Source organism: Rhinopithecus bieti, unplaced genomic scaffold, assembly GCF_001698545.2.
Source record: "Rhinopithecus bieti isolate Rb0 unplaced genomic scaffold, ASM169854v2 scaffold_12013, whole genome shotgun sequence".
In the NCBI taxonomy this organism is placed as follows: domain Eukaryota; kingdom Metazoa; phylum Chordata; class Mammalia; order Primates; family Cercopithecidae; genus Rhinopithecus; species Rhinopithecus bieti.
The window spans coordinates 820,056-836,695 of NW_016807120.1; the positions used below are offsets into that span (position 1 = coordinate 820,056).

The window sequence follows — 16,640 nt, forward strand, 5'->3', positions numbered from 1 at the left end:
TTTTTTGTATTTTTTAGTAGAGACGGGGTTTCACCATGTTAGCCAGGATGGTCTCGGTCTCCTGACCTCGTGATCCGCCCGTCTCGGCCTCCCAAAGTGCTGGGATTACAGGCTTGAGCCACCGCGCTCGGCAAGAAATGTATTTCATAAGGCTACAGCTAACCATAGATAGTGATTCCTCTGATGGATCTGGGCAAAGTAAATTAAAAGTCTTCTGGAAAAGATTCACCATCATAAATGTCGTTAAAAACATTCATAATTCATGGGAGGAGATCAGCATGTCAACATGAACAGGAGTTGGGAAAAGTTGATTCCAACTCTCATGGATGACTTATGAGGGGTTCAAGACTTCAGCACAGGAAGCAACTGCAGATGCAATGGAAATAGCGAGAGAACTAGATTTAGAAATGGAGACTGAAGATGCAACTGAATTGCTGCAATCTCATAATACAACTTGAACAAATGAGGAGTTGCTTCTTCAGGATGAGCAAAGAAAGTGAAGTTGCTGCGAGCATTGTTGAAATGACAAGAGGATTTAGAATATTGTGTAAACTGAATTGATAAAGCAGTAGCAAAGTTTGAGAAGATTGACTCCAATTTTGCAAGAAGTTCTACAGAGGATAAAATACTATCAAACAGCATTGCATGCTATACAGAAATCTTTCATGAGTGAAAGGGTCAGTTGATGCAGCAAATTTCATTGTGGTCTTAATTTAAGAAATGGCCACAGCCACGCAAACCTTTAGCAACAATCACCCTAGTTAGCAACCATTAAAAAAAAAAAAAAAGAAAAAGGAACTTCATCTTCATGTGTTTGTTTACAAAATAAACAAATGCCTTTCTCTGAGGCCTCAGAGATCTTCCCCTAAAGGTGCTGAAAAGCGCTGATGGCATTCCAAGCTTGAGGCTCTGGGGAGGTGAGCTTGGGTGGGCGTGTGCTTGCTGGTCTGTGAGGTAACCAGCAAGTAACATACCCAAGACCAGGGCCAAGGGGAGGCATTACTTGAATTCCAAAAGTGGTTTAAACCCCTTCGCCAGTGAGGACAAACCTAGACTTCCTTTGTGTGGGGAAACTTTTCCTCAAAACAGAATTTTTAGTATGCCTGTGCTTTCGATTTTATATGACTTTAAGGATGAGAACGACTTAAACACTTTGGAAATTAGTACTTTTCCAGTGTTCTAGAGAATTCTCAGAAACTAGTGACTTCCCTTTCCCCATATAGTTAGTAATGGTGAAAGTGCTGCTGGTTTTGCCTTGTATTTTCCTTTTCTTTCAGTTTACAAGGATTGTTTGTTCTTTATTCAGACTTTGCCAACATCTCAACAGAGATTTTCCTGACTGTCTCATTCATAATTTATGTAATCTCCACCACTTGTTTCTGAGATGATTCCAAGAGAGTAGGAGGTGAACTGACATGTCCAGCTTATTTTCACGCCAAGGCTAGATCCTTTCCTGGGACATTCTGTAGCATTTGTTCCATCCTTTTGCCTTTAAATCTTGCCAAAGACTAAATGGTTGTTCGTTTCCTCAATCAGACATGTTCTCAGAATATTTAGTCATGTCACTTGGAAACCCATGGGTCTGACTCATATTTGTAGTTCTTTAATTAATAGCAAGAGGACATTCCAGAAGGGCCATGGGACAGAGGTCTCCTTGGGTACAGAAGGAGTGACTCTCTCATTCTTTGCTCTCCCTGCCCACACCCTCAGTTACAGCTGAGAAGTAAATAAATGGACATGCTTTTAAGACATAAAATAGTATTGGTGTTGAGAAATATATTTAACAACTAAAGACACACTTTCCTTAAAAAAAAAAAAAAAAAAACTATTAAAAAACCTGGCAAATTGTTACATGCCATGTTTGCAAATATGCAGGTTAGCTCTGGATACCTAGTTTTGAGCAATAAGAGCTTTGATGTGCATAGAACGTGTTCCAAAATTTGTGAAATGCATCGGTAAGTATATGTTGTTTAGGTTTTCTTTCTTTTATGTCTTTTTGGTTAATATGGCTCATGGGCAATCTAGCTGAAGAAACATGGTTTTCACTACCACTCTAGCCTTAAGTCATTGAAGAACTTCAGACCACTACTTACTCTTTGACCTGAAAAATAATGAATTTTACACCTAAATATTTATCTTCTTTGTAAACCTGTTGTCACTAAAGGCCACCAGAGGATATACCACATGTAAAATCAGCAGTAGGAGGGGTACAGCTGTTTGGCACAAGGACAATTTGACTTCAGAAGACAATGAAATTGTGGAAGAAAAATCAATGGCTTTGATTACATAAAGAATGCAGAAATGCTCACCGAAAGGAGATAAGGCAAATAGTGAGCATCTGGGATGTGCCAGGCACTGAGCCAGCTATAGAGCATGATGAAGGGACCCATGGGTGTTTCTAGAGGAGGATAGAATTTTGAGCTGAAGAAAGCATATAGGTAAGGTGATCAGACATCTTGGTTTTCCCAGAATCAGTGGTTCAAGTTTAGGTCCATTGTCCTGATGAAATTATGAATGATTCTCTTTTTGACTCTCAAAAGGTCCTTGTTTGCACAATGAAATATATGATGACCCTAATTATATATAATTATAAAAGTAAATAAAGTATTATCAATAACATAAATTATAAATATATACACATATTTATAATTATATACATGGTCCAGCTCCCTCATTTTCTTCCCCCATGTGAAGTGAGACTCACAGAGGCCATACAGGAAGTGAGTTATTGCCAAAGCTGGAACTAGAATCTGGCCTTCCTGACAGTCTAGCACTCTTTCTAGTAACAAAATTTAATTTTTTTATGGAGAAGCTGCCAACCAGTAGGCTGTTCCACCCCCACGTTCCACAAGTTTGGCTTGTTCTAGATTTGGAAGGAAAACTCCAGGAAGTCAGTTGCCATTAACTGTGAGAAACTACTAAAATACAGAATTTTTTAAGTCCAAAGACTTTATTGTTTTTTATTTTATTAAGATAGAGTTTCACTCTGTCACCGGGGCTGGAGTGCAGTGGCACAATCTCAGCTCACTGCAACCTTCCCCTCACAGGTTCAAGTGATTCTCCTGCCTCAGCCTCCCAAAGAGCTGAGATTATAGGTGCTTATCACCACGCTTGGCTAATTTTTTTATTGTTAGTAGAGACGGGGTTCACTATGTTGGCTAGGCTGGTCTCAAACTCCTGACCTCAATTGATCAGCCGGCCTCAGCTTCCAAAAGTGCTGGGATTACAGGCATGAGCCACTGTGCCCGGCAAAATGCATAGGCTTTAAAAGGAAAAGGTTGTGGAAACCTAGATGTTAAATTTAGGGTATCACATGGGTTGGAATATTTTATAATAAAATGCAAAATAGATATTGCATCCCCAAAATTATTTTTCCATGTTAAACTTCGTTTTTTGTTCGTTTGCCTGTGTTTTTCATACTTCCTGGAGTGCCCTCTTCAGGCCTCCTCAGGTGGCCAGATAGCTCCTCTTAGGGCCCATGTCAGGCCTTTCCTCTGCTGAGGAACCTCTCAGTACCGCACACTGCAGTCTCATCCTGAGAATGCCCAATGCTCGCTGTGTGTGACACTCTTGTTAGTTCACTTTCCCCTCATGTTTTCTGTCTCACCCACCCTCCAGTGTATGACTGCAAACTCCCAGCCTACTCTTACATCCTTCCTTCCCTTTACAGAACTTCTCAAGAGAATGGCCTTCGTTTCTCCGGATTAATTAATTCAGTGGATTTTTGTCAGGCACCTACTTCCCGTCAAGTGCTATTCTCAGTGCTGGGATGTAGCAGTGAAGCATACAGAGATCAGATCTCTGCTCTTAGGCTTATATCCAAGTGAAGAACTGATCCCCTTGGGCTTCCTGCTTTTAGGAAGGGTGACTTTGGATGGAAGGAAGCTTTTGTAGTCTGTGTGGGCAAATGGCCTGCAATGAACTGGGATGTTGGGAAAGCATTTCTTCTTGATCCAGTTAAAAATATAGGATCATTTCAGGTAGTGGTAAGTGCAGTGAAGACCCTAAAGCTGGTGATACGATCTGGAGTGAGTGCTAATTGGGGGATGGTGGGGATATGTACTCTAACTTAGGCGGTGCAGAAAAATTTCTCTTAAGAGGTGATATTTGAGCCTTGAGTGAAAAGGGGGAGTCAACCCTTAGGAAAATGCAGAGTCAGAATATTTCACCCAAAGGGAACAGCAAGTGCAAAACCTCTAAGGAAATGAATTTAGTGTTCTCAAACTTGGCTTGAACCTGGAGAATGTGGCTGGAGCAGAATAAACCAGGGAGAGGGTGGCGGTCAATGGGCAGCAAAGGCCAGTTTGGATAAGAGCAGAGCTACTCCAGTGCTGTCTGGGGGCCATCAGTCCTCAAGTAGTTACCAGCCTGATATGTAGGAAGCAGTTTGACATTTCTGAGGCATCAAAACTTGTGATGATTTTAACAATTGATTTTTATTGTATTTCTAAAAACGTTTGGTCTGCAATGGATTCAAGGAGAGGAGACTGGTTCTCTACCAGAGGTATTTCGAGAAGTACTGATTTAGAGCCATGTAAGTCATAGCAGGAAGTTTCAGGAACAGCAGGGGCCCTGGGGTGGGGGACAGAAGTTTCAGTGGGGCAAACAATGAGAACCCTAACCCTAATCCTGTTGGCGTAGTCAAGGGAGTCCCAATGTTGGCTTGGACCATGATATATAAGAGGAGATAGAAATGTTATATTTTGGAGACAAAAACAACAGGACCAACCGATGGATTGGATGAGTTGAGGTGGCAGTAAGTGGAAGAGAGGAATCGATGATACTAAGATTTTTGGCGTGAGCTGCTAGCACCATATGTTGAGTTGTTTCTTAATCAACCTTGGCATGGCTTCTTCCTCTGGCACCCTGTTGAGGCCTCTCCATCAGATTAACAGGCTTCCTGGTTTCACACCCAGCAGTTCAATCTTCCTCTTTCTTTACCTCTAGTATTGAGTTTTATTGACCATCCAGCTCTTTCACGCTAACCCTTTTTTTGAGATTATGTTTTTCTCAGCCTCTTATCTATGCTCTTAGTTTGCCTCTCACACCTATGACCATTCCTCTTCTCTGTCTCTTCAGAAATGCAGCCTGTCCAAAACCATCAACACTGCCCGTGGCTGTCCCCGACACACACATTTCTGTAAATGGTGCCATTGACACTGTTTTGTGTTATCCAGTGTGGAGATCTGGTGCTGTTTTTGATGCTTCTGTGTGAGAACAGATCCATCACCTGCCAGTGCTTCCTGTGTCAAACTATTTCATCTTTCCACATCTTTCTTTCCATTCCACTGCCTCCTTCCTGGGTCAACCATATTGCTTTTGAACTACCCCGATTACCTCTTAGCCATTCTCCTCTCCCATCAATACAGTACTGTTTTATCACCAGTCCCTAAGCTCAGCTCTAATCTTGTCCTTTCCTTGCTTTGTACATAGCGAGTGGGTTCCCAGTAAATAATTTTGGGATTGATCCGTAAATATTATAACTAGCTTTTCTCTATCCAAGACAAGGTAGAAGAGTAACCGGGTGTGGAGAAAAACTGTTTCCTATCTGTCTCTATTTACTGCCCTTGTTGTTACTGCTGGAGCAAGTTTTTCCCAAATTTTACTTGTTTTTCAATGTTTGCTATTAAGGATTCAGTCAGTGTTTTTTGGGATGTACATCTAAGTCATGTATACTGTGTTATATCTGTTTGTCCATGACAGGCCCTAAGTCATGGTATTGTTAATGAGACAATAGTCTGCGAAAAATACAAAAGCCTACCCTTTATAAAAGGACAAAAGAAGAATGTTTTACCACTGTCATTCCTTTTCCCCTCTGGGTCTTTCAAGAGGAATGTGGGAGCCAGAGAGCCCCCTTTGTCTGCCTTCATTAAAATGAAGCACAGACAGCTGCAGCTGGCACACACAGCAGGCTGTGGCAAGTGGAATCCTTGGCTTCCTGCATTTGCAGTAAAATTTAGATGTCATTTGGGTGTAGTGTATACCGTCATGAAACATCTAGGACATGGATGAACATAAACTTTCTTCACTGATTATATGACAGTAATAGGATATGATGACCTTAGCCGATAATCAAATGTCCTTCTCAAAATTTCTCCCTCACAGAGCTAGAAGCATAATGAATGTGGTTGGTGCTGTCAACCATCCAGACACCAATTCCTGGGCCTCCTGATAAAGGGGCATTGTTTGCAGGGAGTCTTTGAGCTTTTCCTGCTTCTGTTAATGATTTAATTAACAACAGGAAGTACATGGAATGGAATAAAATTGTAAATAGTATCTCTGACATAGTTATATACTTCATCCTCTTAGAAAAATCACAACATAAAGACAGTATACATGGAAACATTGTATTTGTTGCAGGGCACAGCATTTTTTTCCTTGTCAAATCTAAATTCTAAGTCCAGTCGTAATCTTACATTTATCTAGTGCCTGTCAAAGGATCTGATCTTGTGTAATCCTCATCACCAACCCCAACAGGACAGGAGGTCTTTTATCAACAAGGAAACATTATTGACCCGCTTCAGGTTAACTGAAGGATTCTGGACCAGATTTTTTAGGTCTGAACTAATGTAATATGATAAACAAGAAATAATTGATTTAACTATATATAGCATATGACAAAAATCAGAATTTTAGAACTCTTAGTGGGCTAGGGATATTATTTTGCTTCAGTTAGATTTTTTAAAATTTGGCCAATTGAGCTGATAATCTATTTTTTTAAGGCCTAGTCTCAGCATTTTTAATGACTTTTTTTCATGCTATGGGCTTTCTTTCATGGATCCGTTTTCTGAACTAATCTAGTTGAATTGAATGTGCAAGGGAATGAACAAAAACAACTATCTTCACAATCCTATTCTTTACAAAGGTTCGAAGGACTTTTTTCAAAGGCCATGGATATAGAAAATTCAAAAGGAACCACAGGTAAATGTGTAGGCTGTGAGAAGAAACACAAAAGGTAACTGGTCAAATGCCATTTTGGGAGGGATAAAAGGAAGGTTAAAGAGCAACTGAGGATTCTTTTTTTCTATTGAGAAATCAGGAAAACCCTGTTAAGTGATGGAGTCCTCAGCCTATGTTCTGTTCTGTGCAGCCTCACCTGCAGCCCTGCCTCTGTGATTTCAAAGCCTACTTCCTACTTTCTCAGTATGTATCTGTCTTTTGTAGCTGATGCCTGGTATTCCATAAGAAGTGAGACTTTGCTGTATCTTTGACCTTCATGCAATTAACTTTAAACCTGCTGTGCATAATTAATTATATGAGAGAGAGAACAAGGTGCTACCACAGCTGATAGAAAGCTGTAGAAACATCATTTCATGCCATGCATGGAGATTGAGGGTTATGAAAGGACTGCATTTATAGATATTTAAGTTAAAAGAGTCTCTTCTCAATTTAGTCTTCTCTCTCTGCCTAGGTCAGACGTTTTGGTAGAGTGTTCCATTTCAGCGCACTGCACGCTGTACTGGGTTTTGTTGAGGGTTTTCTGCTCTGTGTGTTCCTTTGTATTGAGGGCGGTGAAAAGCAAGGGAGTCCAGTGTATTCACTCTGCACCCCCTACCCAGCTCAGGGCCTGTGCAAAGTGAATATGGGTGGAGGAAGGAGTGGTCAGGTGAGTCTTGAAAGTTGATGTGCTGCAGATGGGCTTCAGTGCAGCATTGCTTACTCTGTCACTTTGGGCAAAGGGAAAAGTCTATGAACTGGCTGTGTGGTAGATTGTGAATTCATCTCGATTGTTTTGTATCAATGTGTCCCTGGAGAAAATAGATGTCTGTGAGTGAGCCCTAGACTTGAGAGCTAAATTTAATAGTAGGTAAGTCTATGCCCTGATTTTTCCTGTCCCTAGAATCCATCTTACAACAACTTAGTTCCTGCTTTAGAATTGTAGTGCTCTCTGCTTCATAGCTGGGGGAGCATCTTTTTTTTTTTTTTTTTTTTTCTGAGACGGAGTTTCGCTCTTGTCACCCAGGCTGGAGTACGATGGCGCACTCTTGGCTCACCACAACTTCCGCCTCCCAGGTTCAAGCAATTCTGTTGCCTCAGCCTCCTGAGTAGCTGGGATTACAGGCATGCACCACCACGCCCAGCTAATTTTGTATTTTTAGCAGAGATGGGGTTTCTCCATGTTGGTCAGGCTGGTCTTGAACTCCCGACCTCAGGTGATCCGCCCACCTCGGCCTCCCAAAGTGCTGGGATTACAAGCGTGAGCCGCAGTGCCTGGTCTCTTGGCAGGCTCTTGGAAGCCCCAGGGGAAGTCCTGTGGATTTGACAGCATCTAAGATGGGGGGTGGGACTGACTCAATGGAAGCAGTTTCAAGAAGCCGCTCCTTTCAGTGATAGCAACAATGAGTGTCTTGTTGTATCCTCTGGAGTCCCTGTGAGGGGCAGCCATGTCTCAGAGATGCTATTAGCATCTAGGCAGCATGCCACAGAAGTGAAAGATTTCATCTGGACTTCTGGAAACTGGCAGCAGGGCAAAGCCACTGCTGATACTGGCCACTCAGTGCCAGAGACGGTGTCTGTGTACAGGAAGATCTGCCTCACTGCTCTAAGTTGCTCTAAATTGCTCCAGAAGACAGCCGTATAGGCTGTGTATAACTTGTTTGGGTATGGCATAGAGAGACACAAATGGATCATTTTCGATTTCTCTTGGTGAGCAACTCTTCCTTTCATAAGGTATTTTGTTTTCGATTGGCTTTGTACTTTGGAAATTCCACTTGAGTCTGAGTAAAAAATGATCTTATTCCCAATAAAGACATGATAGCAAAGATATAAGTGTTTGCCTGGGAATTATTTTACATGAAGTTGTGCTTTGCTTATTTCTTACAGAACTATGATACAGCCCTTTGTCTTGTATTAGAGAGAGAGGTTTTAAAAGCAAGACAGGAGCCTTGGCTTCTATATAAATTGTGCATATTACTACTTGACACACTATCTTGACCAAGGCCCAGCCTCATCTTAATCTTTGAAAATGCCTGTCTTTCAAGATCCCACAGTTTCTGCCCTTCCTGCCTTCCATCATTATTTTGTAAACACTTGCTAGGTAACACCACCTCTTTGATTTCAGACTGCCTGGGTTAGGTGTTTAACATACCAGACTTGCTTTGTCCTCTGAAAAAATAGAAATAATTTTGGTACTGTTTTCTTTTCAAGATTGTTATAAAAAATTAGATTAGATGATACTTGCAATTGTTTAGTACCATACCTGACACATACGTGCTTCAGAATATTATTTAGAACAAGGCCCAGTTCCTGCCATTTTGGAGTTTATAGCCTGGTAAGAGAAGCAGATGAGTCAATAAATGATTGGGCTCAATATGTGATGAGTTATATAATTCATTCATTAGCAGACGTATACTGAGCCCCTGGTATGTGACGGGCAGTGTTGTAGAGATAATGCAGTGAACCAAATGGATAAGCTGCCTGCTTTTATGAGGCTTACTCTTGACCAGCAGTATAATAGAATTGTGCAGAGGGGTGTCCTGGAAACAGGATTATCAGACTGGGATGGGGATGGAAGGATTGATTTATGTATCAGAGGAGCCCCTGCTGGAGGAAGTGAGCCTTGTGTTTTCAACACTGAGTGGATATATGTTGAGCCAAAGGAGCCAAATACAAAAGCATGTATACTAAAGGATTTCATTTGCAAAAAGTACAAAAGAAGCATGGTAATAGAAATTCCATGGTAATGGAAAACAGAAGAGCAGTTACCTTTGGACAGAGGTTATTGATTGGAAAGAGTCAGAGTGGAAATGCCTGGCGCATCTATATCTTGGTAAGTAAACACAGAGCTGTACTCACTTATGATTAACTCAGTTTATGTTACGTATGTTAAGAAATTTTAATGGCAATAATGAATGGGCTTATCTAGGTAAAAACAGAGGGAAGGAATAGGAAAGGCTGGGGCAAGGGTGCTGTGTTCCAGTGCGGTAAGTCATTCTCTCTGCTTGGGTTGGAAGGATGCACATGGGGATGAAGGTAGGGTGACAGCGACAAGCGTCTGTAGATTCAGGCTACTATGAGAGAAAAGACTTTTTTCCCCCAGGTGTTGGTCATGAAGCATTTTTTCTTAAGAATGTAGAGTGGCACAGTAGAAACTGACTTTGGTTTGAATTGCTTGTCTCTGAACTTCTGTCTGATCTTAGCATCCTTCAGATGGGCTTTTGGGAGGATTACGTGGAATAGTGGATGTCGAGTGCAGTGTCTGACCTGTACCTGTGTTTAATAAATACATAACAGAGTTAAAAGTATGTGTGTGGCGGGGGCAGTATTTAATTAATTGTAATTTTAATACTTGCTCAAAATAAACTAGCGTGACTTCAATATGTAGAAAAGTGCTTGCTTATCTGAAACTTTTGATCCCTTAGTTGAATAATGATTTTTATGTAATTATAGCTTAATATTATATTAAAAGTGTTGATCATTTTTCCTGTACTCATTAAACCATCATAAGCATTTGGGAACAGTGTAAAAATAGCCAAAGAATTTCTCTTTCAGTCAGGCTCATATTTGGCAAAAGTTGTATGAGGGATGAGCAACTAAGTATGTCAAGTTTCTCATCTTTTCTGAAAGGTTTGAGTGTGTGGGAAGGGAAGTGAGAAGGAAGCAGAGAAATTAGTAGGATTTTTAAAAAATGAAATTACTGCTTTTGAAATATTAAACATCAAATTATAGGTATGATAAATACCTTTTGGGGTTATAATGTGTTAGTGTAATCAGCTCCTTATTAGCTTTTAAACTGTCACAGGAGAAGTTCCTTTTAATCAATAATAAGCCAAGTTCATTCAGACTCTTTTGACAATGATTACTAGTCTCCGACTTATTTTAGGCTTTCCAGATTATCTCTTTTAAACAACTCTCACCCTGTTTTACCGTACCTCTCTGGAGAATCTCTCGTTTTCTGGGAATGGCTTTGCATTGACTGCCTAGAACACACTCTATTCTGTGTTTTTACACCTTGAATCTCTCAGTTGGATCTGTTCTCTGTTTTAGGAGCGAGCGAGCCCGCTGGATAACTGCCCTGGGACACAGCAGCGGGAAGCCGCCTGCAGACCGAACCTGTAAGTTCTCTCAAGGGGAAGCCCACTTGGGAACATGGACAGGCTCTGCCCCCTGCTGGACGCTAGGTTGCTAATGAGTTACACTCAATACTCAGGCCTAAGTTTCCTCCAAGGCTTCCTTCCTTCTGCTTTACACCGGAAGTGTGTGGTCCTTGCTTTGGAAGTCAAGGGGTCTGAATTCAAATCCGAGGTGCATTTCTTTGTTGCGTTAACATGGCAAATCATTGCTTACCGTTACAGAGCCTATTTAACCCCATCTGCAAGTCAGTTACACCATTGTATACAACACGGGGTTATTGTGAAGATTAAGTTAAATAATCTATGTTAAAAGCCCTACTTGAACTGTAAAGCTCTTAAATTTTTAGCTGTTATCAATGGGCAATAGTTGATAATGTTTAACCCTTCTCTGTACTGACAGTCTAGATTTAAGCTGGAAAGTATTTTTAATCTAAAAGAAAATTACTTCACAGTTCTTTTCGACCTTCTAAGAAAATGTATTTCAGTATTCTAGAGAATTAGAAACTGGTGCAGTAAAGGGTGATGGTGTGTGCCTATTAGCTTCCTAACTGATGCTGTGATTCCTTAGATTGTTACAGTTGCAAGGTCAAATCCACAGAGTTAGGACAAAACGTCACTATCCTGGAACACTCAAAAATTATAGCTTTAAGCTTAGATTAAAAGCCAAAATGACTGGTTTGAAAGTTCCCTAAAATCAAGCTTTGTATGAAAAAGCAAATTAAGAAGTCACATGTCAGCATTTCTGAGGAGCTCTAACATGTCTTCTCAGCTTTTGGTTGGAGCTCATTTTATTTTTAAACGTTTTTTTGGAAGCTTTCATGTGCTGCTGTTGGGATGGGGAGACACTGTGATGACAGCCAGGAGAACTGTGTCTATTGCAGATTTTGCATGGCCTTGGCACATCAGCAGCTCTTTCATGGCTCAGTTTCCCTAATGCAGAATGGCTGTTTTCTGCTCCATTGTGTGACATGACTGATGACTCCTGATCAACCTGTTATTGAGGGGATTCATGCATCATAAAATGCCTCGCAAATCTGAGCTTCTAAAATTCTAAAGCATATAGTCAAGCAAGGGAGCTGCTAGAAAAGATGTTCTGCTTTTTGTTAGAAGCCCAACTTGTTTCTCTCAATGCTGGAATTGCAGAGAAAAATGAGTAAGTGTACACTATTGGATTGCACATGTTTTTTCTCTGCTACTGGAAACTGAGTATGTCCTCTTTCTGCCGCAGCACTGACGCAGGTGGAAATCGTTAGGTCATTTACTGCCAAGCAGCCAGATGAACTCTCCCTGCAGGTGGCTGACGTCGTCCTCATCTATCAACGTGTCAGCGATGGTGAGTGGGAGCGTTCTTATGGGGCAGTCGTGGTCCAGGATGCAGAGTGCTATAGACCCGAGGAGTGTCATTTTGTCATCATTGCCCATATTCCAAATCTTGACATGTTAATGTTTGAGATCACATACATGTACTGTCTTCTCATCTCTAAGGCTAATTTTGCTGCTTCTCTGTTCTTACTCGTTTCCTCTTCCCCAAGACTTTATTTCCTAAATCAGAGGCATAAAGATGACTTTGAGAAGTGTTTTGGGGACTTTGAAACATTTGCCTCTTCCCTTTATGTGCTTTCCCTTCAGCTTTCTCATGTGCACCTGCCTCAGCTATCTACACTCCACGATTGATCTAATTTGGTTTTGAATGTAGATGCAGTCATATGGTTTGTTATTCAAAAGGAAACCATGAAGTTTTCTTTTTTCCCCAGTCCCCCAGTGACCTAGTTCTCATATCCAAATATTCATCCTTTCAAAAGTATTGTTCTTCCTGCTATCCTTACCCAAAGCCTCTCCTTTCCCAGCTCAGCCCAGGTTCAAATACTCTCAGCCTTCTCACTTAAGGGCCTCTGCTCATGTCCTTTCCCTGCCATGTCATTCATTCCGCCTTGAAACCTGTCCCTGTCCCACTTTCTCTTCTCACCATAGCATCTAGCCTGGGGAGGATGCTGCCTCTCAGCTTTTTCATATCCTCCTTGGAGCCTGGCACACTCCAAATACTTGTTGTTTGATGTGGACTCTGTTCTTTTTGACAGGCTGGTATGAGGGGGAACGACTGCGAGATGGAGAAAGAGGATGGTTTCCTATGGAATGTGCCAAGGAGATAACGTGTCAAGCTACAATTGATAAGAATGTGGAGAGAATGGGACGCTTGCTAGGACTGGAGACCAACGTGTAGTCTCTCAGGTGGTCTTTTGTTACTGCAAGATTTGCACGACACTTACCAGGCTGGTTGGTTCTGGGCTAGTTTTATTGTTAATTTTATCACAGCCTATTTAATTAAAAGAATGAAAACACTTGCCTTTAAGCTTGCCAGGTTGTTCTGCTCTCTCATGAGAAGAACTTGGATACAGTGAGTTTGCACAGCTCAGTTGTTACCTAACCACACACCTGCAGACCTCCTGAGGTACACAGAATAGCTGAGCAGTTCACTTCAGGGATCAGGTCATCTCTGCTCCTCCTAGTTTCACCATGTTCTGGCAATAAAAAGCACATATTATATCCTGGTTTTCTCCGTCCTTGCTTTGCTAAGGTTACTGTCTCTCTTTAAACATCCTTGTATGGTTCTCCCACTATTAGCAAGATTTTATATCTGTAAAGAATGTCCAGTTTTGTAAATATTTCCCTGCTTTTTTTTTTTTTTTTTTCTGATTCTAATGCTTTGTTAACTTCAAAAGGAACTGGTAGAGTTCAGAAGATGAGCTGTTCTGTTTTCTAAACCTCTTCCCAGGAAAGGGACATTGACACTTGAATTTTGTCACCTTTTCCTCATTAGAAGGAAAGTAGAAAGCCTTACTTTAGGATTTTGTAAAAAAATCCATCTCACCCCATATTGGTCTTAAATAAGTATAGACTAATTAACCTAAGCTACCTTTAACAATGTAGAATTTAGATGGTTTCACATATGTGAGAAAATCCTGAATATAGGACAGGGGTCCTACTTTTTTTCCCCCACCTCTGTCGCCCAGGCTAGAGTGTAGTGGTGTGATCTTGGCCCACTGCAACCTCTGCTTCCTGGGTTCAAGTGATTCTCCTGCCTCAGCCTCCCAAGTAGCTAGGAATGTAAGAGTATGCCACCACGCCCAGCTAATTTTTTTATGTTTAGTAGAGACAGGTTTCACCATGTGGGCCAGGCTGGTCTCTAACTCCTGCCCTCAAGTGATCCACCCGCCTCAGCCTCCCAAAGTGCTGGGATTACAGGCGTGAGCCACCATACCCAACCCATTTTCTTTAAAAAAAAAAAAAAAAAAATTCCCAAATGAGCTGATAAAAAACTGACGTGAGGCTGCTTTGCCTTCAATAATACCTGGTTTTCAGCTGTTCCAACTCGTTTCCAAATAGAAATTAGCTGGAACACACTACAGTAATCTCAAGGAAGGGAAAATTAGGCCTTAAAAGATACCAAGGAGTCAGCATGGTACCCAATTGAAACCTTTTGACCTTAGTGGGAATTCATTCTATTTGCACTAAAAGCCTTAACTTGCAGTATCCAGAGTCGCTCTTAACTGTTAAGTTTCTGTAGAACTTTTTCCACTAGTGCAGAGAGAGAAAGGTTATTTTAATAGTTGGTTTCATGGAGATGATGAAGAATGGGAGATTAAGAGTGAGGAAATGATTTTTACTGGCAGCTATATTCCCTATTTTCTTTAACAAAGGGATAAAACCTGGCAAAGTATACATTATTGGAGGACTCAAAACTGTATGTGACATGTCCCAACTACTTACTGTCTGCTAACTAGTTATCCAAATTGTAAAGCTACAGAAACCCAGTTGAGGGGTAAGTGTGCCTGACTCACACAGCCTGCACCCTGCCACCTCGGCAATGAGCCAGTGTGGGGCACTGGGGACTTCTAACCCCTGAATTGCTCTTTTTGACCTGTGCATACATTCTCATTGTAAAATTTTAGACCGTGAGTACCTTGAGATCTGAGCAACTGTGTTAGTGAAGTCACAGCAATGGGCCACAGTGAAAGATGTGTTGGGGTTTTCAAAACAAAAATTCTGTCTCCTCTTTAATGTCACAGACATTTTAAAGGAGAGGCTAACAAGTTGTAATGTAATCTGTCATGTTTTATTTAGGAAGGAAGGTAAATTTGTGCTTGCATGGGGATCATTTTGTATTATTTTTGCTAATACCCAGTTGATGCTAAAAAGCAATTCTATGAATCCCGTGGTTAATTTATAAGAATGTTAAACAGCTTTGGAAATACGTGCATCTTATGAATCATAGTCTTATTTAGCAAGATCAATGCTGTGTATTAAAGTGTTGTTTTATGGCAAGTATTTAACACAGTGTTTGATTTCAGCTGTGAATTGTCTTAACACAGTTTTTACAAACCTAGTTGTTTCTATGAACACCTGCTCTGAATTGTACATTGACTTCATTACTAAAGAACAAAATGTTCATTTTGTCCCAGTAAATTGAGACTGCTTGTATACTTTCAGAAAAATGTGAATTTATAAAGATTTTGTAGATACTTGTCCTTTTGTGCTGGTGTGATTTATTTTACTCTAGGTTGTTTTCAGTTAAGTATACAGTTTCCTGGATTTTTGGCCAAGTCAGAGCTCTATTTAAAAGGTATCTGTAGCTAACATTTCAGGGAACTAATGTTTTCTCTTTGGGTACATGCTGGCATCAGCTGCCCTAGAAGACCAGAACATTTTTAAGAGATGGGTCATGCTGTTTCTTCTCGTAGTTGGCATAAACCTGCAGGACTAAATCGCTTATCTTACATAGTGCACAGTTCCCTGGTCCCCTGGAGCATATCCTACCATTCATTTGGTCACCTCGTATCTGAACCTTTGTGTTTGTGAAATTCTGCCACCTTGTGAGCCTTGGTAGAAGTAAAAAAATGACCTCTTTGACGTTAGTTTTTTATTGCTGCATAACAACAAATTACCACACACTTAGTGGCATAAAACAATACCCATTTAATATCTCACAGTTCTGTAGTCAGAGGTCTAGAATAGCATGGGTGGGTTCTCTGCTTAAGAGTTTCACAAGGCTGTAAGTGTTGGCTGGCTGCTTTCTCATCTAGAGCTTGGTGTCTTCTTTCAAGCTCATTTCTGTTATTGGCAGGATTTATGTCCTTGCTGTTGCTGAGCTGAGGTCCTTGTTTGCTTGCTGGCTGACAGCTAGGGGCTGCTCACGGCTTCTAGAGGACCTTCATATCCTCACCACAGGCTCCTTCTATCTTCAAGGCAGCAGTGGCATGTTAACTCCTTTTCTCACTTGGAATCTGTTTGACTCCCTCTTAGGCTACCGGTGGGAGAAAACGCCTCTGCTTTTAAATAACTTACATAATTAGGTTAGACTCATAAGTGCCTTATGACTAACTCAAAATCAAATGATTTGGGGTCTTAATTACATCTGCTAAATTCCTGTGCCATGCAATATGAAAGAATTACGGATGTAGTATCGGGGAGGGAGATTGGGGGACATCCTAGATTTCTGCCTGTAACACCTATAAAACCTTAAGAAGCTTGAGGCTTAGAGTTTCCAGCATCTCTTGCAGCTAAGATACA

At 41.0% G+C, this 16,640-nt stretch overlaps 1 protein-coding gene across 1 annotated transcript in view; it reads left to right on the forward strand.

Annotated features, from left to right (window-relative positions):
• Positions 1–15,596, forward strand: part of ARHGEF26 (Rho guanine nucleotide exchange factor 26) — a 141,094-nt gene extending 125,498 nt beyond the window's left edge. The window contains exons 13-15 of the mRNA XM_017880260.1: positions 10,987–11,054; positions 12,301–12,405; positions 13,151–15,596. Of these exons, the coding sequence (XP_017735749.1) occupies positions 10,987–11,054; positions 12,301–12,405; positions 13,151–13,293 (316 nt within the window). The 3' untranslated portion in view covers positions 13,294–15,596. The remainder of the gene's footprint in view (positions 1–10,986; positions 11,055–12,300; positions 12,406–13,150) is intronic.
• Positions 15,597–16,640: the final 1,044 nt, after the last annotated feature.